The sequence below is a fragment of the Gopherus flavomarginatus genome, chromosome 5, assembly GCF_025201925.1.
Source record: "Gopherus flavomarginatus isolate rGopFla2 chromosome 5, rGopFla2.mat.asm, whole genome shotgun sequence".
Lineage (NCBI taxonomy): Eukaryota > Metazoa > Chordata > Testudines > Testudinidae > Gopherus > Gopherus flavomarginatus.
The window spans coordinates 95878-120099 of NC_066621.1; the positions used below are offsets into that span (position 1 = coordinate 95878).

Sequence of the window (24222 nt, forward strand, 5' to 3'; positions counted from 1 at the left end):
CCCACTTGGGGGCTAGGCCCCTGCTGCTCTGCACCAAATAGGGCCTTGCTCTTTACTTTGGGGGGGAGGCAGTTCCACCCCTTCCCATCGCTACCCTGACTTCAGGCAGGGTAGTGTCTCTATTTGCCCTTCTGCCAACATTCTCCTTCAGCTTCACCAGCCCCCAGCAGTGCTCCCTGGGAGCTAATCCACTCCCTTCTCCCCCTGCTTTGCTAGGCAAGCCCCCAAAGCTGGGTGCTGACCCAGTGCCCTGGACAAGAGCTGGGACCTGCCTGAGAGCAGCCCCCTGTAAGGAATCGGTGCTGCCTGGTCCCTACAGGGCTACTATCACTGTCACAGCCCAACCCATTGTGGGGACGTGAGCCCCTGGCACCAGCTGCTCCCATGCGAGGAACCCCCTTCATCCAACAGTCACCTCCAGCACCCCCCAAGAAGCAGGAAGGACCCAGCCATGATTCGCACCTTTATTAACAAAAGAAACCAAACAGCAGGAAGCTGTATAAGCCCCTTCTCGCCCCCTACTGGAGGGGCTCTGGGCAGGAGAGCCACCACAGAAGGGCAGTTCAATTTCTGATGCCCCATGGCCGAGCAGTTCATACAACAGGCAGTTTGCACCCCACACTGGCTGACCATGATGCCGCCGGGGGCAGCAGCGATAAACAAGTTCTTAGGGCACCTCCGCACCACCACAGAGGGGGACACCAGACAGAACTAGCACTGCCCCCAGTTTGCAGACACAGGCCTGGGGGCAGAGCCGGCCCAGCCTTTAAGCCCCCCACTTGTCATTGTCTGGCCCCATCTCCAACGTTTTGGTGACCACACCGGTGCCAATGGTGCGGTTGCCATCGCGCAGGGTGAAGCGCTGACCTTCTTCCAGCACCATGGGCTGCCGCAGGGTGAGGGTCAGGGCTGTGTCCTCACCGGGCATCACCATCTCCTGCAGGGGGGAAGAGTGGGAGCAGGTCAGAGCGGGTGGCACAGGCTGGCCGCCAGCCACCACTGACTGGGAGGGGGAAGTTTGGGTAAGTTGGTTCCTGTCCCCGTGGTGAGCCCACAGCCAGTGCTGGGGGCAGGGCAGGGGGCTCTGTACCTTTCCAGGGGGCAGGATGGTCCGACAGGCCATGTCCCAGGTAAGGGAGAACATGACAGGCATGTAGTTAGAGACGAAAGGCTTGTGCCGCCCACCCTCCTCCTTGCTGAGGATGTACACCTGGGGGGGCAGAGGAGAGACTGTTACAGCCCAGCAGCCCACCTTCCCCCCCGCCCCACCACCCCAGCACAGGCCCCACCTGGGCCTCGATCTTCTGATGGGGCTTGATGGAGCCCGGCTTGCACATCACCATGCCACGCCGCACGTCCTCCCGCTTCAGCCCCCGCACCAGCGCCCCAAGGTTGTCTCCGGCCTCGGCCCGCTCCAGGTTCTGGTGGAACATCTCGATGCCTGCAGGGGAGGGATGGGGTAAGCCTGGGTTCCCCAGCCTGGGCAGGGGAGAGCAGGTGAGGGGTTCTGTTAGCTGTGCCCCCTACCTGTCACCACGGAGCGCAGGTTCCGGTTGTGCCCCACGAACTCGCACTCCTCCCCCTTCCTGACGATGCCACGCTCCAGCGTCCCTGTCACCACTGTCCCACGCCCTGCAAGGGCAGAGGGGTCAGTGCCATGGGGCATGGGAGGGGATGGGTCCCTGGAAAGGCACAGGGCTCAGCATGAGGACTGGGCCGGGGGGGGGGGGGCAGCAGGCATTACCTGGGATGGAGTAGATTGACTCGATGGGCAGCAGGAATGGCTTGTCTAGCTCCCGCGCAGGCAGCGGGATGTGCGTATCGACCGCGTCCAGCAGCTTCAGGATGGAGTTCAGTCCCAGTTCGGGGCTGCGGTGCTGGGGGAAGGGAGGGTATTAGCATGGGCAGTGGGCGGGTGAGGCACTGCCAGGAGGGTGTGGGGGAGAAGGGGGCACTCACTTCCAGGGCGCAGAGGGCAGAACCCACAATGACAGGCGTCTTCTCCCCATCGTAGCCAAACTCAGAGAGCAGCTCCCGGATCTCCAGCTCCACCAGCTCCAGCATCTCCTGGTCCTCCACCGCGTCCGCCTTGTTGATGTACACCACGATGTGCTGCACCCCGATCTGAGGGGGCCACAGGGTGAGGGGCAGCCCAACCAGCCCCAGCCCGGTCCTCGGGGAGGGGATCCCCTGGCTCACAGCCCAGGCCCAAGGCTTCTGGCAAAGATTCCCAGTGACACACTGTACCCCCACAACAGCACCCTGACACCTGCATATTCACCACTGGGATAGGATTATGACTTGTTCGGTGCAAGGTCTGCCTTGTGAGGTACATAAGAACGGCCCTACTGGGTCAGACCAAAGGTCCATTTAGCCCAGTATCCAGTCTACCGACAGTGGCCTATACCAGGTGCCCCAGAGGGAATGAACAGAACAGGGACTCACCAAGTGATCCACCCCGTCGCCCATTCCCAGCTTCTAGCAAACAAGCTACGGCCACCATCCCTGCCCATCCTGGCTGATAGCCATTGATGGACCTATCCTCCATGAATGTATCTAGTTCTTTTTTAAACCCTGTTATGGACTTGGCCTTCATCCTCTGGCAAGGAGTTATGTGTGTGAAGAAATACTTTTTTGTTTTAAGCCTGCTGCCTATTAATGTCATTGGGTGACCCCTAGTTCTTGTGTTATAAGAAGCAGTAAACAACACTTCCTCATCTACTTTCTCAACACCAGTTATGATTTTATAGACCTCAATCATATCTCCCCTTAGCCATCTCTTTTCCAAGCTGAAAAGTCCCAGTCTTATTAATCTCTCCTCATACAGAAGCTGTTCCATACCCCTAATCATTTTTGTTGCCCTTTTCTAACCTTTTCCAATTCCAATAGATCTTTTTTGAGATGGGGCGACCACATCTGCACGCAGTATTCAAGATGTGGGCGTACTGTGGATTTATATAGAGGCAACATGATATTTTCTGTCTTATTATCTATCCCTTTCTTAATTATTCCCAGCATTCTGTTTGCTTTTTTGGCTGCCACTGCACACTGAGTGGATGTTTTCAGAAAACTATCCACAGTGACTCCAAGATCTCCTTGCATGATAACAGCTAATTTAGACCCCATCATTTTATATGTATAATTGGGATTACATTTTCCAATGTGCATTACTTTGCATTTATCAGCATGGAATTTCATCTGCCATTTTGTTGCCCAGTCACCCAGTTTTGTGAGATCCTTTTGTAGCTCTTCGCAGTCTGCCTGGGACTTAACTATCTTTAGTAATTTGTATCATCTGCAAATGTTACCACCTCACTGTTTACCCCTTTTTCCAGATCATTTATGAATATGCTGAATAGGACTGGTCCCAGTACAGACCTCTGGGGGGACACCACTATTTACCTCGCTCCAGTCTGAAAACTGACCATTTATTCCTACCCTTTGTTTCTTGTCTTTTAACCAGTTACCGATCCATGAGAGAACCTTCCCTCCTATCCTGTGGCAGCTTACTCTGCGTAAGAGCCTTTGGTGAGGGACCTTGTCAAAGGCTTTTTGAAAATCTAAGGACATTATATCCCAGGGGTCGGCAACCTTTCAGAAGTGCTGTGCCGAATCTTCATTTATTCACTCTGATTTAAGGTTTAGCGTCCCAGTAATACATTTGAACGTTTTTAGAAGGTCTGTTTCTATACGTCTGTAATATAGAACTAAACTATCGTATGTAAAGTAAATAAAGGTTTTAAAATGTTTAAGAAGCTTCATTTAAAATTAAATTAAAATGCAGAGCCCCCCTGGACTGGTGGCCAGGACCTGGGCCATGTGAGTGCCACTGAAAATCAGCTCGCATGCCGCCTTCGGCACGCGTGCCATAGGTTGCCTACCCCTGCTATATCCACTGGATCCCCTTAGTCCACATGCTTGTTGACTCCCTCAAAGAATTCTAGTAGATTGGTGAGGCATGATTTCCCTTTACTAAAACCATGTTGACTCTTTTCTCAACAAATTATGTTCGTTTATATGTCTGACAATATTATTCTTTATTATAGTTTCAACCAGTTTGCCCGGTACTGAAGTCAGGCTTATTGGCCTGTAATTGCCGGGATCACCTCTGGATTCTTTTTAAAACTTGGCGTCACATTCGCTCTCCTCCAGTCGTCTGGTACTAGGGTGACCAGATGTCCCGATTTTATAAGGACAGTCCCGATATTTGGAGCTTTTTTTATATGGGCTCCTATTACCCCCCACCCTGTCCCGATTTTTCACACGTGCTGTCTGGTCACCCTATCTGGTACAAAAGCTGATTCAAATGAGAGGTTACAGACCACAGTGAGTAGTTCTGCAATTTCACATTTGAGTTCCTTCAGTACTCCAGGGTGAATCCCATCTGGTCCTGGTGACTTAATTGATCAATTTGTTCCAAAAGCTCCTCTACTGACACCTCAATTATAGACAGTTCCTCAGATCGGTCACCTAAAAAGAAGGGCTCAGGTGTGGGAATCCCCCTCACAGCCTCAGCCGTGAAGACCAATGCAAAGAATTCATTTAGTTTTTCCACAATGGCCTTATCATCCTAGAGTGCTCCTTTTAGCATCTCGATCGTCCAGTGGCCCCACTGATTGTTTGGCAGGCTTCCTGCTTCTGATGTACATTAAAAAAAAAATGCTATTACTTTTTGCATCTTTGGCTAACTATTCCTCATATTCTTTTTTGGCCTTCCTAACTGTATTTTTACACTTCCTTTGCCAGTGCGCCTTTCTATTTTCCTCACTAGGATTTAGCTTCCATTTTTTAGGTTCTCTTACTATGTTTTTTAATTTGGGTTATACATTTAAGTTGAGCCTCTATTATGGTGTCTTTAAAAAATTTCCATGCAGCTTGCAGAGATCTTACTTTTGGCATTGTACCCTTTAATTTCTGTTTAACTAAATCCACATTTTTGTGTAGTTCCCCTTTCTGAAATTAAATGCTCCTGTGTTGGGCTGCTGTGGTGTTTTCTCTGCTACAGGGATGTTAAATTTAATTATATTATGGTCACTATTACCGAGCGGTCCAGCTACATTCACCTCTTGGACCTGATCCTGTGCTTCACTTAGGACTAAATCAAGAATTGCTTCTCCTCTGGTGGGTTCCAGGACCAGCTGCTCCAAGAAGCAGTCATTTAAGGTGTCAAGAAACTTTATCTCTGCATCCCGTCCTGAGGTGACATGTACCCAGTCAATATGGGGATAACTGAAATCCCCCATTATTAGTATTGAGTTTTTTTATTGTAATAGCCCCTGTAATGTCCCTGAGCATTTCACAGTCACTATCATCATCCTGGTCAGGTGGTCGTGATATATTCTTATTATTAGAGCATGGAATTTCTATCCATAGAGATTCTATGATACAGTTTGATTCATTTAGATTTTTACTTCATTTGATTCTACGCTTTCTTTCACATATAGTGCCACTCCCCCACCAGCACGACCTGTTCTGTCCTTCTAATATATTTTGTACCCTGGTATTACTGTGTCCTATTGATTATCCTCATTCCACCAGGTTTCTGTGATGCCTGTGATATCAATATCCTCATTTAATACAAGGCACTCTAGTTCACCCAGCTTATTATTTAGACTCCTAGCATTGCTATATAAGCACTTTAAAAACTTGTCTCCTTTTAGCTGTCTGCCGTTACACAATGTAACTGAATGGGACTCTTTTTTATTTGACTGTTTCTGATCAGACCCTGCTTGTATTTTATCATTTTCCATCCTCTTGTCCTCACTAGGACATAGAGATTCTCTATTAATAGATCCTCCCCTAAGGGATGTCTGAACCATGTGCTCCTCTGCAGCTGTCAGCTTTCCCCCAGCCCTTAGTTTAAAAACATTAAAAAGGTCGTAGAGCAGTTAAGTTCCAGCAATCTGGTTCCATTTTGGTTTAGAACTTTAGATGGAGCCCATCCTTCCTGTATAGGCTCCCCCTTTCCCCAAAATTTCCCCAGTTCCTAATAAATCTAAACCACTCCTCCTTACACCATCATCTCTCCATGCATTGAGACTCTGCAGTTCTGCCTGCCTACCTGGCCCTGCGCGTGGAATCAGGAGGTATCACGTTAAAAGTCTTGAGCTGTTGAACATTAATATCTTGTTGGATTGTAGGTGCCGTCATTGGATGGGAAGTTATGAAGTTTTGCTGTGTGTGTGTTAGTGAAATATGTTGTGAGGTTGGGAGACACCCACAACCAGCCTTTTAGGTACAACAGTGGAAGGGCCAGACAGTGCTGACAGCCCATTAAAGGGAATCCACACTCCTAGGGACTGTGTACAATGGAGACCTCTCAGAGAGAGCAGGTACACAATGGAGGCTGCTTGACTCAATCAGAGCAAAGGCTCTTTCCAGCCAACTGGAAGAAGCTATAAAAGGGGGAAGTGACATCATCATTGGTCCTCACCCCCCACAACTCAACACCTGGAAACCCGGCTGGGGGACACTGAACTGGGAAGGGGGTCTCAGGCTGGAAAGGAGAATCCCAGCCTGTGTATTAAGAAACTCTACCATCTCCCAGGGTGAGAGATGGCCTGATTCAAATCCTGTCTAGTTAAATAAATACATGGAGATATACCCATCTCACAGAACTGGAAGGGACCTTGAAAGGCCATTGAGTCCAGCCCCCTGCCTTCACTAGCAGGACCAAGTACTGATTTTGCCCCAGATCCCTAAGTGACCCCTCAAGGATTGAACTTACAACCCTAGGTTCAGCAGGCCAATGCTCAAACCACTGAGCTATCCCTAAGAGAACTCAGACTGCAAATGTGTTTTATATCTTAGGTAACCAACTTTGAGCTGAACACCTATTACTTCTAATCACTTACAATCCATCTGTCTGTCGCTACTACATCTGTTTGGTATTTTACCTACAACAGCGCCTTTTGGCTGAAGTGCTCGGGCAATCTGCTCAGGGGGCGAGGCTTGGTGCATGCCCACTTTCCTTTGTAGAAGTGGAAAACTGGGTAATAAACTTACACCACTCAGGCTTCTCACCAGGGCAGGACAGTCCAGGTCTGGGGTCCTAGGTTATGGAGCTGGGGGGGATTGGCTGGAACCTCTCTAACGTTGATTCATGAGTGGCTAGGAGAAGCCTTCATGTAACTGCAGCTGGGTACGTCCCTGCCTGTGGATGGCTGTGTGTGTGCAGGACCTGGAGGGGTTTGCAGCTTGTCCCAGCATCACAGTGAGGGAGAGAGCCCAGGCTGGTAAGCTCAGTGGTACCCCAGTTCCAGGTTGCACCCTGGGGAACCCATCACCTCCCCTTACCTGTTTGGCCAGCAGCAAGTGCTCTCGGGTCTGTGGCATCTGCCCATCTGTTGCTGCCACCACGAGGATGCAGCCGTCTAGGGGAGCGGTGCCAGTGATCATGTTCTGGAAGAGAGAGATGGCGGTGCTCAGATGCCAGGGCCAGCACAGCCTGGGGAGGGAAGAGAACTAGGGGGTGGGAATGTGTTATTGTTGCACCAAGCTTGGCGGTGAACTTGTTGGGGTGACACACACAGACCCAATCCCCAGTGGAGGAAGAGTGAAACCACCCACAGAACAGCCGATCCCCTGCCCACGCCCTTCGCTGCTCCCCCGCCCACACCCTGCTCCTCCCCTGCCCTTCGCTGCTCCCCACCCACTGATCCTCCAGGGCAGGGAGGAGGAAGTGGAGGAGGGGAGGGGAGGGGTCTCGGGGCTGGAAGAAGGAACGGTGGTGAGGGTGGCGGTGTCTCAGGGGCTGGATGCAGGAACTGAGGGTGTGTGTGGGGACAACGGAAGGGATTTGGGGGGTGTATCTTTGGGAATAGAAGGATGGAGGGTGGTGAGTGTGGGGACAGAGGGATGGACAAAGGGAGGGGCACAGAGGTGGACAAAAGTGAGTACATTTGGGAACAGAAGGAGGGGCAGGCTAGCGGGGGTGAGTCTGGGGGTACAGAGGTGCAGAGAGGCAGGCAGATGCTGTGTGTGAGGACAGAAGAAGGGACAGGCTAGAGGGGGTGAGTTTGGGGATAAAGGGAGCAGGTTTGGGGGTACGGAGGAGCAGTAAGGCAGGCAAAGGGCTGTGTGTGGGGGGACACAAGGAGGGGCAGGTTAGAGGTGGCGAGTTTTGGGGTACAGAGAGGCAGGCAGAGGGCTGTGGTGTTAGGGATAGAAGCAGGAACCAGAGGGTGTGGGCAAGGACAGCGGGGCACTTGGGGGTACACGTGTGAGAACAGAGGAAGAGATCGAGGGGGCGCATTCGGGGACTGGAAGGCAAGGGGGGCTTGGCCCTTTCAGACAGCAGAATTCTGGGAAATGTGGGTACCATGACAACTCACCCACAGGCTGAAAGGGGCAAGCCCCTCCTCCCGCCCTGCCCTCACCTTGACGTAGTCGGCGTGGCCGGGGCAGTCAGTGTGGGCGTAGTGCCGGTTGGCGGTGGCATACTCCACATGGGAGGCGTTGATGGTGATGCCACGAGCCTTCTCCTCCGGTGCGTTGTCAATCTCCTCGTACTTCTTGAACTTGGCACCTCCAGCCTCAGCTAGGACTTGAGGGCGTGGGTGGGGGGGCGGGGGCAGAAAAAGGGGGTGAGTAACCAGCTGGGGAGGAGAGGCAGGCTGGGAGCCAGGACTCCTGTGTTCAATTCCCAGCTCTGTCAGCGACCTTCTCTATGACCCTGGGCCAGACCTTTCTCCATGTGGCTCCTGTTTCCACTCTCACCCCTTTAGCCGAGGAGCTCTTGGGGGCAGGGGTTGTTCCTGTTGGGGATGTGCAGCACCCGGCACCAGGACTCCTGGTCAGGGGTTGTGGGCAGCACCTGGGCTCAGCAGGGGCCTCAGGCGGCAACCATGACCCAATCAATAGGGCCGAGGCCCAGGGAACCCCAGGACATGCAACCCTCTGCTCCAGGCCCCCCACTCACTTTTGGTGATGGCAGCTGTCAGCGTGGTCTTGCCATGGTCCACGTGCCCGATGGTGCCCACGTTGACATGGGGCTTGTCCCGCACATAGGTTTTCTTGGCCTCGACAGCGAGGCTGCGCAGCAGGAGGGGGCAGAGGCGGGAGGCTGGGCTGGGCGGGGATAACTAGGGGCACAGGGAGCCTTGGCATGAGTATATCCCCCACGACCTCCCCCTACAGCTCCCCCATCAACCCCACCCATGACAACTCCCCACATCCCCATCCCTCCACCGACCCTCCCTGGGCTCCATCCCCCAACCCCATGCATCCCCACTTGCCCCCCAACCCAGGTGCCACCCACCAACCCTGCTCCCCACATCCCCATTCCCCCTGCCAGCTCCATCCCCCCCCCACAGGGCTCCACCCCCCACATACCCACGGACCTCACCTGGACTCCACCCCCATCCCCCCTGTCCCTCCACGACATGCACCACAGCTCCCATAGCCACCCCCAACCCACCAGGGTTCTCCAAGCCCCCTCCACACACACAGAGCTGGGTTCCCCACAGTCCACTTTCCCAACCTCCACCTCATTTACGACTCCCCATCACAGCCCCCACAGCCCATCCTATGGCCCCCTACCCACATCCCCCCCCACCCCCCTAACAACTCCAACCCACCCAACATAGCTCCCCCACTGCCCCTAACACCCCTCCTCACCCCCAGTTCCCCCCATCTGTGGCCAAGGCCCCAAACACCCCAGTGCACTGGGGGAGTGTGTGTGTGCACATGTATGCATGGTCACGGCAGTCACCCCCACAGCCCATCCCAGCCAGGTGGATCCTTACCGTCCCCAAGACGCCCAGCAGGTAGCTGGAGAGGCAGCCCCGGAAGCCTGTAAGAGGTACAGGGAAAAGCTGTGATCACCCTGTTGCGCTGTTCAGTCACCATCCCCGCGCCCATCTCCCTTCAGCTTGGAGGCTCCCCCACAACCTGTCTGGTCATCAGGAGTTCTTGGTGCTTCTCGACTTGTACCTGGATCGGAAGCTCTTTGGGGCAGGGACTGTCTCTATTGTGTTTGCGCAGCACCCTGCTCACGAAGCCGAGTGGCCCTGGGCTGGACTCCTGGGTTCACTCCCCAGCTCTGGTGTTGAACAAGCCCCATCTCCTTTCTATACTTCACTTTCCCTCTACCTAGCCTACACATTCTTTGGGATAGGAAGTCCTCAGCACACCAGGGGCCCGCTCTCCGCTGAGATCTAGCAGCACCAGCACAGACAGCTAGTCATTATCCTCACAGTACAAAACCACCTGGAGAAAGTGGAGAGTTGGACTGAAATCAACAAGATGAAATTCAGGAAAGACAAGCCAGTGCACAGCTACAAACCAGGGACTTGCTGGCTGGCAGTGGCACTGCTGGTCAGGGTCTGTGGTTAGACACTGAATGAGTCAGTGATGTGCCCAGGTGTGAAAAGGCAGATCTCAGTCTGGGGCATATTAACAGGTGTGTTGCATGTAAGACACAGGAGGTAGTTGTCGCCCTCAGCAATAGTGAGGCCTCAGCTGGAGTGCTGGGTGCAATTCAAGGTGCCAGAGTTTAGAAGAGATGGGACAAACTGGAGAGTCCACAGAACAGCAACAAAACTGATCAAAGGTCTAGAAAACCTGACCTGTGAAAAAAGGTTAAAAACCTGGGCCTGTTTAGTGTAGAGAAGAGAAGACGGAGGGGGGACTCTTCAGCTTGATTATGGGCTGTTATAGAGGATAAGAACATAAGAGCGGCCAGACTGGGTCAGACCAGAGTTCCATCTACCCCAGTGGCCTGTCTTCCGACAGTGGCCAATGCCAGGTGCCCCAGAGGGAGTGAACAGAACAGGTAATCATCAAGTGACCCATCCTTTATCACCTATTCCCAGCTTCTGGCAAAGAGAGGCTAGGGATGCCACTAATGGACCTATCCTCCATGAACTTATCTAGTTCTTTTATGAATCATGTTATAGCCTTGGACTTCACAACATCCTCGGGTGAAGAGTTCCACAGGTTGACTGTGTGTTGTATGAAAAAATACTTCCTTTTGTTTGGTTTAAACCTGCTGCCTATTAATTTCATTTGGTGACCCCTAGTTCTTGTGTTATGAGAAGGGGTAAATAACACTTCCTTGTCTACTTTCTCCACACCAGTCATGATTTTATAGACCTCTATCCTAATCCCACCTTAGACGTCTCTTTTCCAAGCTAAAAAGTCAGTCTTATTAATCTCTCCTCATACGGCAGCCATTCCATAGCCCTAATAATTTTTGTTGACCATTTCTGTACCTTCTCCAATTCTAATATATCTTTTTTGAGATGGGGTGACCACATCTGCGCGCAGTATTCAAGATATGCGCGTACCATGGATCAGAGGCAATATAATATTTTCTGTCCTATTATCTATCCCTTTCTTAATGTTTTCTGTTTGCTTTTTTGAGTGCGGCTTCACGTAGAGTGGATGTTTTCAGAGAACTATCCACTATGATTCCAAGATCTCTCTCACAAGAGATAACAGCTAATTTAGACCACATCATTTTATATGTATAATTGGGATTACATTTTCCAATGTGCATTATTTTGCATTTATCAACATTAAATTTTATCTGCTATTTTGTTGCCCAGTCACCCAGTTTTGAGGGATCCTTTTGTAGCTCTTCATAGTTTGCCTGAGACTTAACTATCTTGAGTAGTTTTGTATCATCTGCAAATGTTGCCACTTCTGTGTTTACCCCTTTTTCTAGATCATTTATGAGTATGTTGTATAGGACTGGGCCCAGTACAGACCCCTGGGGCACACCACTATTTACCTCTCTCCATTCTGAAAACTGACCATTTACTCCTACCCTTTGTTTCCTATCTTTTAACCAGTTACTGATCCAAGAGAGAACCTTCTCTCGCACCCCATGACAGCTTACTTTGCTTAAGCGCCTTTGGTAAGGGGGCCTTGTCAAAGGCTTTCTGAAAATCTAAAATACACTATATCCACTGGATCCCCCTTGTCCACGTGCTTGTTGGCTCCCTCAAAGAATTCTAGTAGATTGGTGAGGCATGATTTCCCCTTACAAAAACCACATTGACTCTTCCCTAACAAATTACGTTCATCTATGTGTCTGACAATTTTGTTCTTTACTATAGTTTCAACCAGTTTGTCCAGTACTGAAGCCCGGCTTACCGGCCAGTGATTGCTGGGATCATCTCTGGAACCCTTTTAAAAAATTGGTGTCACCTTAGCTATCCTCCAGTCATTTGGTACAGAAGCTGATTTAAATGATAGGTTACAAACTACAGTTAGTAGTTCTGCAATTTCATATTTGAGTTCCTTCAGAACTCTTGGGTGATACCATCTGGTCCTGGTGACTTATTACTGTTTAGTTTATCAGTTTGTTCCAAAAACCTCCTCTAAAGGCACCTCAATCTGTGACAGTTTCTCAGATTTGTCACCTAAAAAGGAATGGCTCAGGTTTGGGAATCTCCCTCACATCCTTAACTGTGAAGGCCAACACAAAGAATTCATTTAGTTTCTCCGTAACGGCCTTATCATTCTTGAGTGCTCCTTTAGCACTTCCATCATCCAGTGGCCACACTCACTGGTTGTTTAGCAGGCTTCCTGCTTCTGATGTAATTAAAAAAAAATTTTGCTATAACTTTTTGAATCTTTGGCTAACTGTTCTTCAGATTGTTTTTTGCCCTTCCTAATGATATGTTTACACTTTCTTTGCCAGAGTTCATGCTCCTTTCTATTTTCCTCACTAGGATTTAACTTCCACTTTTTAAACGTGCCTTTTTATCTCTCACTGCTTCTTTTTACTTCATTATTTAGACATGGTGGCACTTTTTTGGTTCTCTTACTATGTTTTTCAATTTGGGCTATATGTGATGAACTGGGAATGTTCTTAATGTTTTCTCTGAATACTGTGGGGGGGGGGTCTCAGTTCCTGGCCAACCCTCTGTCCCCTGGCAACTAATGGCCAGGCCCTTCCCCCCTGCAAGGTGATAGTTAAAGGTGTGGGAGACAGAGAGGTCAGGTGACCTCCTGGCCCGGGAAAGGAACTCAGCAGAGAAGGAGGAGGGGCTGGAGGGGGTTTCAGTCTAGAGCTGGCTGAGGACGGGAAGTGAGGGCAGACATGGGGGTCTGCCTCGCTGGGCCCCAGAATGGAACGGCTGAGGGGTCCGGGTCTCTGTACCTACAAGCTCTGTTTCAGACCGTGATCCTGTCATCGAATAAAACTCTGTTTTACTGGCTGGCTAAGAGTCACGTCTGACTGCGAAGTGGGGGTGCAGGACCCTGTGGCTTCCCCAGAACCCCACCTGGGTGGACTCGCTGGGGGAAGCGCATGGAGGGGCAGAGAATGCTGAATGCTCCAAGGAGAGATCCAGGAGGTGAAGCCGTATGAGCTTCTTGCCCTAAAGACAGTCTGCTCCGAGAGAGAGGAGGCTCCCCAAAGTCCTGACTGGCTTGGTGGGGAGCAGTTCCAGAGCAACGCCCGGGAACTCCATGACAGTATACATTTAAGTTGAGCCTCTATTATGGTGTCTTTAAAAAGTTTCCATGCAGTTTGCAGGGATTTCACTTTTGGCACTGTACCTTTTAATTTCTGTTTAACTAAATCCTCATTTTTGTGTAGTCCCCCTTTTTTAAATTAAATGCTACAGTGTTGGGCTGCTGTGGTGTTTTCCCCACCACAGGGACATTAAATTTAATTATATTATAGTCACTATTACCAGGTGGTCCAGCTACATTCACCTCTTGGACCTGATCCCGTGCTCCACTTAGGACTAAATGAAGAACTGCCTCTCCTCTGGTGGGTTCCAGGACTAACTGCTCCAAGAACTGCAGCCATTTAAGGTGTCAAGAAACTTCATCTCTGCATCTCTTTCTGAGGTGATATGTACCCAGTCAATATGGCGGATAGCTGAAATCCCCTGTTATTATTGAGGATTTTTATTTTAATAGCCTCTCTGATCTCCCTGAGCATTTCACAGTCACTATGATCATCCTGGTCAGGTGGTCGGTGATATATCCCTACTGCTATATCTTTATTATTAGAGCATGGAATTTCTATCCATAGAGATTCCATGGTACAGTTTGGTTCATTTAGGATTTTACTTCATTTGATTCTACACTTTCTTTCATGGGGGATCAATGATCCGTGTTGACTGAAGGTAGGACAAGAAGTAAAAGGTTCAATCTTGGCAAAGGAGATTTTTACATGAGATAGTAGGAAAAACTTTCTAACTAGGAGGCTAGTTCAGCTCTGGAACAGGTTATCTAGGAACGCTGTGGGGTCTCCATCTCCGAAGGGTTTTGAGAACAGCCTGGACAAACCAATCTGATAGCTTTCTTTGATAGGATAATAAGTCTTGTGGATAAGGGAGAAGCGGTGCATGTGGTATACCTAGACTTTAGTAAGGCATTTGATACAGTCTCGCATGATATTATTATCGATAAACTAGGCAACACAATTTAGATAGGGCTACTATAAGGTGGGTGCATAACTGGCTGGATAACCGTACTCAGAGAATAGTTATTAATGGTTCCCAATCCTGCTGGAAAGGTATAACAAGTGGGGTTCCGCAGGGATCTGTTCTGCGACCGGCTCTGTTCAATATCTTCATCAATGACTTAAATATTGGCATAGAAAGTACGCTTATTAAGTTTGCAGATGATACCAAACTGGGAGGGATTGCAACTGCTTTGGAGGACAGGGTCATAATTCAAAATGATCTGGACAAATTGGAGAAATGGTCTGAGGTAAACAGGATGAAGTTGAACAAAGACAAATGCAAAGTGCTCCACTTAGGAAGGAACAATCAGTTTCACACATACAGAATGGAAGAGACTGTCTAGGAAGGAGTATGGCAGAAAGGGATCTAGGGGTTATAGGGACCACAGGCTAAATATGAGTCAACAGTGTGATACTGTTGCAAAAAAAGCAAACGTGATTCTGGGATGCCTTAACAGGTGTGTTGTGAGCAAGACACGAGAAGTCATTCTTCTGCTCTACTCTGTGCTGGTTAGGCCTCAATTGGAGTATTGTGTCCAGTTCTGGGCATCACATTTCAAGAAAGATGTGGAGAAATTGAAGAGGGTCCAGAGAAGAGAAACAAGAATGATTAAAGGTCTTGAGAACATGACCTACAAAGGAAGACTGAAAGAACTGGGTTTGTTTAGTTTGGAAAAGAGAAGACTGAGAGGGGACATGATAGCAGTTTTCAGGTATCTAAAAGGGTGTCATCAGGAGGAGGGAGAAAACTTGTTCACCTTAGAGGCTAAGGATAGAACAAGAAGCAATGGGCTTAAACCGCAGCAAGGGAGATTTAGGTTGGACATTAGGAAAAAGTTCCTAACTGTCAGGGTGGTTAAACACTGGAATAAATTGCCTAGGGAGGCTGTAGAATCTCCACCTCTGGAGATATTTAAGAGTAGGTTAGATAAATGTCTATCAGGGATGGTCCAGACAGTATTTGGTCCCGCCCTGAGAGCAGAGGACTGGACTTGATGACCTCTCAAGGCCTCTTCCAGTCCTAGAATCTATGAATCTATGAACCTCAGTTGGGGTTGGGCTAGGGTTACTTGGCTCTGCCTCAGTGCCAGCGCTGGACTAGATGACCTCTTGAGGTCCCTTCCAGCTCCACATCTCTATGATTCATATTTATTGTCTTGGGATACTTGTGGCTCACTGGCCCCAGCTCCAGTTGGGGCAGGGACTGCGCCCCTCTGTGGGGTGGAGCAGGGGGCACCCTTCTGGATCAGTGGGTGCTGGCACTGCTGGTCCAAATGCTCAGGGCTTGTAGTGCTGGGGGGGAAGGCAGGGCCGGGGTTATGAGGGATCTCGGTGAATGGGGCAAGAGACAGAGCAGATGGATTCAGACTCTTGGCTGTTCAGGCCAGAAGCACCCACTCTGTGACCATCCAATCCAACCTCCCACCCACTCCCGGTGGAGAATCTCACCCAGTGTCTCCTGCTGGCTGCGCTGGGGCAGCCCGCCCCCCAGAGCTGCAGCCCCCAGTAGTTTCTACCACAATCTCAGTCACTCTCCTACCAAAATCCTCATCACCCTACCGCACTCCATTCTGCAAAGCCTTGCCCCCTCTATTTCAGGCCCCATGCCATGCTCCTCAGGATCTCCTTCAATAGGGGTCATCGCCCCTTAACCCCAACCACCCTGTTCTCCTCTCTCCCCGCCTTCCTGCACCCTCCACTTCCTGCAACACCCTCCAGACAACTCTGCTCCCCATCCCCACAAACCCCCAAACCAGACCCCGTCCCTCTCCTTTTCGAATCTGTGCTCCCTCTGCCATCACCACCCTGCCCCCATCAAAATTCTTCCCCCTCCTGCCCCATCTACCAGATCACCCCATAACCCCTTCTTTTATCCCACAACCTGACTCTTGCCACCCTCCAAATCCCTTCCCCCTCCTCCCACCACCAACCCGCTAAACCCAGATCCCTCCTCCTCCGCATAACCCTGTAACACCTCTCTACAACATAACCTGCATGCTGCACTCCCTGCTCACCATACAATCCCTCCTGGCCTGATCCAGAGTCATCCCTTCTCTCTCAGGATCCCAGCTCTCCACACAGCCCCCCTTCCACCATCATTGAGCCCTCAAACGCCCCACCACCACACCACCTCCTCCACAGTCACCTGCTCTCCACTACTCACCTCCTACCTCCAGATCCTCCCTGTCCCCCACCACCTCTCCCTCAACCCCTGCTCCTCCCCAAAATCTCCATCCACCACATAACCTGCCGCTATATTCTCCCACCGCTCCCCCGCCAAGCCTTCTCTCCCCTCCCAGGATCCCTTCTCCCCCGCTCCCAGAACATCCAGTTACCCAATGGTAATTAACGACTGGGACAATTCATCAAGGATTCCGGTGGATTAAAACACATCAGCTTTAAGATTATTGTGGGGCAGGCCCCTGGCCTGCCCCACGGGGTCAGACGAAAATATCACACTGGCCTTTCCAGCCCTAAACATTGTGAAAGCCAGACCTTCCCGCACCTCCCAGAGATCCCCGACCTCCTTCCTGCCCCCCACCTCCAGAGACCCCAATCTACCCTCACGTCCTTCCTGCTCCAACCTGCCAGAGACCCCAACCTTCTTCCTGCTCCCCAACCTAACCCCCACCTCCCAGACCCCCACCTCCTTCCTGCTCCCCAACCTAACCCTCACCTCCCAAAGACCCCAACCTCCTTCCTGCCCCCTACCTAACCCCCACCTCCGAGACCCCCAACTTCCTTCCTGCTCCCCAGCCTAACCCCCACCTCCAGAGACCCCAACCTCCTTCCTGCTCCCCAACCTAACCCCCACCTCCGAGACCCCCAACTTCCTTCCTGCTCCCCAGCCTAACCCCCACTTCCAGAGACCCCAACCTCCTTCCTGCTCCCCAACCTAACCCCCACCTCCCAGAGACCCCAACCTCCTTCCTGCTCCCCAACCTAACCCCCACCTCCCAGAGACCCCAACCTGCTTCCTGCTCCCCAACCTAACCCCCACCTCCCAAAGACCCCAACCTCCTTCCTGCCCCCTACCTAATCCCCACCTCCGAGACCCCCAACTTCCTTCCTGCTCCCCAACCTAACCCCCACCTCCCAGAGACCCCAACCTCCTTCCTGCTCCCAACCTAACCCCCACCTCCCAGAGACCCCAACCTCCTTCCTGCTCCCAACCTAACCCCCACCTCCCAAAGACCCCAACCTGCTTCCTGCTCCCCAACCTAAACCCCACCTCCCAGAGACCCCAACCTGCTTCCTGCTCCCCAACCTAACCCCCACCTCCCAGAGATCCCAACCTGCTTCCTGCTCCCCAACCTAACCCCCACCTCCCAGAGACCCCAACCTCCTTCCTGCTCCCAACCTAACCCCCACCTCCCAAAGACCCCAACCTCCTTCCTGCCCCCTACCTAACCCCCACCTCCAGAGACCCCAACCTCCTTCCTGCTCCCCAACCTAACCCCCACCTCCCAGAGACCCCAACCTGCTTCCTGCTCCCCAACCTAACCCCCACCTCCCAGAGACCCCAACCTCCTTCCTGCTCCCAACCTAACCCCCACCTCCCAAAGACCCCAACCTCCTTCCTGCTCCCCAGCCTAACCCCCACCTCCCAAAGACCCCAACCTCCTTCCTACTCCCCAACCTAACCCCACCTCCCCGAGACCCCCAATCTCCTTCCTGCTCCCCAACCTAACCCCCACCTCCAGAGACCCCAACCTCCTTCCTGCTCCCCTACCTAACCCCCACCTCCAGAGACCCCAAGCTCCTTCCTCCTCCCCACCTAACCCCCACCTCCCAGAGACCCCAACCTGCTTCCTGCTCCCCAACCTAACCCCCACCTCCCAAAGACCCCAACCTCCTTCCTGCCCCCTACCTAACCCCCACCTCCGAGACCCCCAACTTCCTTCCTGCTCCCCAACCTAACCCCGACCTCCCAGAGACCCCAACCTCCTTCCTGCTCCCAACCTAACCCCCACCTCCCAGAGACCCCAACCTCCTTCCTGCTCCCAACCTAACCCCCACCTCCCAAAGACCCCAACCTGCTTCCTGCTCCCCAACCTAACCCCCACCTCCCAGAGACCCCAACCTGCTTCCTGCTCCCCAACCTAACCCCCACCTCCCAGAGACCCCAACCTGCTTCCTGCTCCCCAACCTAACCCCCACCTCCCAGAGACCCCAACCTGCTTCCTGCTCCCCAACCTAACCCCCACCTCCCAGAGACCCCAACCTCCTTCCTGCTCCCAACCTAACCCCCACCTCCCAAAGACCCCAACCTCCTTCCTGCTCCCCAACCTAACCCCACCTCCCAGAGACCCCAACCTCCTTCCTGCTCCCCAACCTAACCCCCACCTCCCAGAGACCCCAACCTCCTTCCTGCTCCCAACCTAACCCCCACCTCCCAAAGACCCCAACCTCCTTCCTGCTCCCCAGCCTAACCCCCACCTCCCCGAGACCCCAACCTCCTTCCTACTCCCCAACCTAATCCCACCTCCCCGAGACCCCCAATCTCCTTCCTGCTCCCCAACCTAACCCCCACCTCCAGAGACCCCAACCTCCTTCCTCCTCCCCACCTAACCCCCACCTCCCAGAGACCCCAACCTCCTTCCTACTCCCCAACCTAACCCCCACCTCCCAGAGACCCCAACCTCCTTCCTACTCCCCAACCTAACCCCCACCTCCCAGAGACCCCAACCTGCTTCCTGCTCCCCAACCTAACCCCCACCTCCCAGAGACCCCAACCTGCTTCCTGCTCCCCAACCTAACCCCCACCTCCCAGAGACCCCAACCTCCTTCCTGCTCCCAACCTGACCCCAACCTCCTTCCTGCTCCCAACCTGACCCCAACCTCCTTCCTGCTCCCAACCTGACCCCCACCTCCCAAAGACCCCAACCTCCTTCCTGCCCCCTAACCCCCACCTCCAGAGACCCCAACCTCCTTCCTGCTCCCCAACCTAACCCCCACCTCCCAGAGACCCCAACCTGCTTCCTGCTCCCCAACCTAACCCCCACCTCCCAGAGACCCCAACCTGCTTCCTGCTCCCCAACCTAACCCCCACCTCCCAAAGACCCCAACCTCCTTCCTGCCCCCTACCTAATCCCCACCTCCGAGACCCCCAACTTCCTTCCTGCTCCCCAACCTAACCCCCACCTCCCAGAGACCCCAACCTCCTTCCTGCTCCCAACCTAACCCCCACCTCCCAAAGACCCCAACCTGCTTCCTGCTCCCCAACCTAACCCCCACCTCCCAGAGACCCCAACCTCCTTCCTGCTCCCCAACCTAACCCCCACCTCCCAGAGACCCCAACCTCCTTCCTGCTCCCCAGCCTAACCCCCACCTCCCAAAGACCCCAACCTACTTCCTACTCCCCAACCTAACCCCCACCTCCAGAGACCCCAACCTCCTTCCTGCCCCCTACCTAACCCCCACCTCCCAGAGACCCCAACCTCCTTCCTCCTCCCCAACCTGACCCCCACCTCCAGAGACCCCAAGCTCCTTCCTGCTCCCCAACCTAACCCCCACCTCCCAAAGACCCCAACCTCCTTCCTGCTCCCAACCTAACCCCCACCTCCCAGAGACCCCAACCTGCTTCCTGCTCCCCAACCTAACCCCCACCTCCAGAGACCCCAACCTGCTTCCTGCTCCCCAACCTAACCCCCACCTCCAGAGACCCCAAGCTCCTTCCTCCTCCCCACCTAACCCCCACCTCCCAGAGACCCCAACCTGCTTCCTGCTCCCCAACCTAACCCCCACCTCCAAAGACCCCAACCTCCTTCCTGCCCCCTACCTAACCCCCACCTCCGAGACCCCCAACTTCCTTCCTGCTCCCCAACCTAACCCCCACCTCCCAGAGACCCCAACCTCCTTCCTGCTCCCAACCTAACCCCCACCTCCCAGAGACCCCAACCTCCTTCCTGCTCCCAACCTAACCCCCACCTCCCAGAGACCCCAACCTGCTTCCTGCTCCCCAACCTAACCCCCACCTCCCAGAGACCCCAATCTCCTTCCTGCTCCCAACCTAACCCCCACCTCCCAAAGACCCCAACCTCCTTCCTGCTCCCCAACCTAACCCCCACCTCCCAGAGACCCCAACCTCCTTCCTGCTCCCCAACCTAACCCCCACCTCCAGAGACCCCAACCTCCTTCCTGCCCCCTACCTAACCCCCACCTCCGAGACCCCAACCTCCTTCCTGCCCCCTACCTAACCCCCACCTCCGAGACCCCCAACTTCCTTCCTGCTCCCCAACCTAACCCCACCTCCCCGAGACCCCCAACTTCCTTCCTGCTCCCCAACCTAACCCCACCTCCCCGAGACCCCCAATCTCCTTCCTGCTCCCCAACCTAACCCCACCTCCAGAGACCCCAACCTGCTTCCTGCCCCCAGCCTAACCCCCACCTCCCAGAGACCCCCAACTTCCTTCCTGCTCCCCAACCTAACCCCCACCTCCCAGAGACCCCAACCTGCTTCCTGCTCCCCAACCTAACCCCCACCTCCCAAAGACCCCAACCTCCTTCCTGCTCCCCAACCTAACCCCCACCTCCCAAAGACCCCAACCTCCTTCCTGCTCCCAACCTAACCCCCACCTCCCAGAGACCCCAACCTCCTTCCTGCTCCCCAACCTAACCCCCACCTCCCAAAGACCCCAACCTCCTTCCTGCTCCCCAACCTAACCCCCACCTCCAGAGACCCCAACCTGCTTCCTGCTCCCCAACCTAACCCCCACCTCCCAGAGACCCCAACCTCCTTCCTGCTCCCAACCTAACCCCCACCTCCCAGAGACCCCAACCTCCTTCCTGCTCCCCAACCTAACCCCCACCTCCCAAAGACCCCAACCTCCTTCCTGCTCCCCAACCTAACCCCCACCTCCCAGAGACCCCAACCTGCTTCCTGCTCCCCAACCTAATCCCACCTCCCAGAGACCCCAACCTCCTTCCTGCTCCCCAACCTAACCCCCACCTTCCAGAGACCCCAACCTGCTTCCTGCTCCCCAGCCTAACCCCCACCTCCCCGAGACCCCCAATCTCCTTCCTGCTCCCCTACCTAACCCCCACCTCCAGAGACCCCAACCTCCTTCCTGCTCCCCAACCTAACCCCCACCTCCCAAAGACCCCAACCTCCTTCCTGCTCCCAACCTAACCCCCACCTCCCAGAGACCCCAACCTCCTTCCTGCTCCCCAACCTAACCCCCACCTCCCAAAGACCCCAACCTCCTTCCTGCTCCCCAACCTAACCCCCACCTCCAGAGACCGCAACCTGCTTCCTGCTCCCCAACCTAACCCCCACCTCCCAGAGACCCCAATCTCCTTCCTGCTCCCAACCTAACCCCACCTCCCAAAGACCCCAACCTCCTTCCTGCTCCCCAACCTAACCCCCACCTCCCAGAGACCCCAACCTCCTTCCTGCTCCCCAACCTAACCCCCACCTCCAGAGACCCCAACCTCCTTCCTGCCCCCTACCTAACCCCCACCTCCGAGACCCCAACCTCCTTCCTGCCCCCTACCTAACCCCCACCTCCGAGACCCCCAACTTCCTTCCTGCTCCCCAACCTAACCCCACCTCCCCGAGACCCCCAACTTCCTTCCTGCTCCCCAACCTAACCCCACCTCCCCGAGACCCCCAATCTCCTTCCTGCTCCCCAACCTAACCCCACCTCCAGAGACCCCAACCTGCTTCCTGCCCCCAGCCTAACCCCCACCTCCCAGAGACCCCCAACTTCCTTCCTGCTCCCCAACCTAACCCCCACCTCCCAGAGACCCCAACCTGCTTCCTGCTCCCCAACCTAACCCCCACCTCCCAAAGACCCCAACCTCCTTCCTGCTCCCCAACCTAACCCCCACCTCCCAAAGACCCCAACCTCCTTCCTGCTCCCAACCTAACCCCCACCTCCCAGAGACCCCAACCTCCTTCCTGCTCCCCAACCTAACCCCCACCTCCCAAAGACCCCAACCTCCTTCCTGCTCCCCAACCTAACCCCCACCTCCAGAGACCCCAACCTGCTTCCTGCTCCCCAACCTAACCCCCACCTCCCAGAGACCCCAACCTCCTTCCTGCTCCCAACCTAACCCCCACCTCCCAGAGACCCCAACCTCCTTCCTGCTCCCCAACCTAACCCCCACCTCCCAAAGACCCCAACCTCCTTCCTGCTCCCCAACCTAACCCCCACCTCCCAGAGACCCCAACCTGCTTCCTGCTCCCCAACCTAATCCCACCTCCCAGAGACCCCAACCTCCTTCCTGCTCCCCAACCTAACCCCCACCTTCCAGAGACCCCAACCTGCTTCCTGCTCCCCAGCCTAACCCCCACCTCCCCGAGACCCCCAATCTCCTTCCTGCTCCCCTACCTAACCCCCACCTCCAGAGACCCCAACCTCCTTCCTCCTCCCCACCTAACCCCCACCTCCAGAGACCCCAACCTGCTTCCTGCTCCCCAACCTAACCCCCACCTCCCAAAGACCCCAACCTGCTTCCTGCTCCCCAACCTAAACCCCACCTCCCAGAGACCCCAACCTGCTTCCTGCTCCCAACCTAACCCCCACCTCCCAGAGACCCCAACCTGCTTCCTGCTCCCCAACCTAACCCCCACCTCCCAGAGACCCCAACCTGCTTCCTGCTCCCAACCTAACCCCCACCTCCCAGAGACCCCAACCTCCTTCCTGCTCCCCACCTAACCCCCACCTCCCAGAGACCCCAACCTCCTTCCAGCCCCCCCCTTCCCGTAACCTCCCCCAGGTCCTTCCCGGTCCCCTGTTACTGACCAGCAGCCCCACTCCGTCCCCCACAGACCAGCATCGCGTGCGCCGCCATCTTTCAACCTGGCCGGAAGTGACGCACCCTTGCTGGCGCCAGAGCCAATGAATAAAGCGGGAAATAGCCGTTTCCGCCAGCTAATCGCGAGCTCAGCGGAAATGTGGCGTGGCCGCTCTAGCACCCGGTAAGAACTCTATGGTGTAGCGGGAGCCGCTCTATCTACGACCAGCGGGAGATGCTATTGTACTGGAGGCGCGTCTCTAGCCCCAGGCTCAGGGAGACTCTATGGCGCTACTGAGGCCGCTCTATCCTCCGCACTCGGCACAGGAGCTGGGACTCTATGGCGCTCCGCCCACTGACGGTCTTGCCGAGCCTCGCCAGCCAGTTGGAGACTCTATGGTTGCGGGGCTGTGACCCCAGCAGGGCTCGGGCAGAGCCGCTCTCGCTCCCTGCGGGGACTCTATGGCAAAGGGAGACGCTTCCCCTCCGGCCTGGCTGGAAAGGGGCAATTCTACCCCACCCCAGGCGAGACTCTGTGGCCCTGGAGGACTGAGGGCTGCTCAGCTTGGGGGCGGGGTCCCAGGTGCTGGGAGACCCTGGGCCTGAGCCCGGGGCTGGTCGGTGCCCAGCAGGGACCCGCGGCGCCAGCGCCTGTCGGGCTGACAACTGCTGCCCGCCCAGGGAGAGGGACGGGCGCCTGGTTGCCCCCGTGTGAGTCCCTCTGACCCCCAGACGCAGCAGCAGAGAACCCAGGGGCACCTAATAGACGCAGGAGCTTTCCTGGGTGAATACATTGTGAATATCGCATCCGAGCAAGTGGGTATTCACCCAGGAAAGCTCCTGCTCCAAAACGTCGGTCAGTCTATAAGGTGCCCCTGGACTCTTTGCTGCTTTTACAGATCCAGACTAGCACGGCTACCCCTCTGATACTAAACATCTCCCAGAGAGAGAGATCTGTGTGTGTGTTTCACCCCAGAACTGGGGGCTGGTGTCACCTGATGCAGCCCCTGGCCGGGGGCAGGGCCACAACCACCAGTGAGATTGAGGCT

The 24222-nt window shown here is 54.3% G+C and overlaps 1 protein-coding gene across 1 annotated transcript; it reads right to left on the reverse strand.

Annotated features, from left to right (window-relative positions):
• Positions 1-450: 450 nt before the first annotated feature.
• Positions 451-23268, reverse strand: TUFM (Tu translation elongation factor, mitochondrial). The gene is made up of 11 exons (XM_050955911.1): positions 23182-23268; positions 9747-9793; positions 8921-9083; positions 8379-8545; positions 7297-7401; positions 1960-2124; positions 1745-1877; positions 1528-1632; positions 1290-1441; positions 1091-1210; positions 451-937 (listed from the first exon to the last, which is right to left on the reverse strand). Exons 1-11 carry the CDS (start codon positions 23228-23230, stop codon positions 767-769), a joined length of 1377 nt encoding a protein of 458 aa, XP_050811868.1. The 5' UTR covers positions 23231-23268; the 3' UTR covers positions 451-766.
• Between the last annotated feature and the right edge of the window lie 954 nt (positions 23269-24222).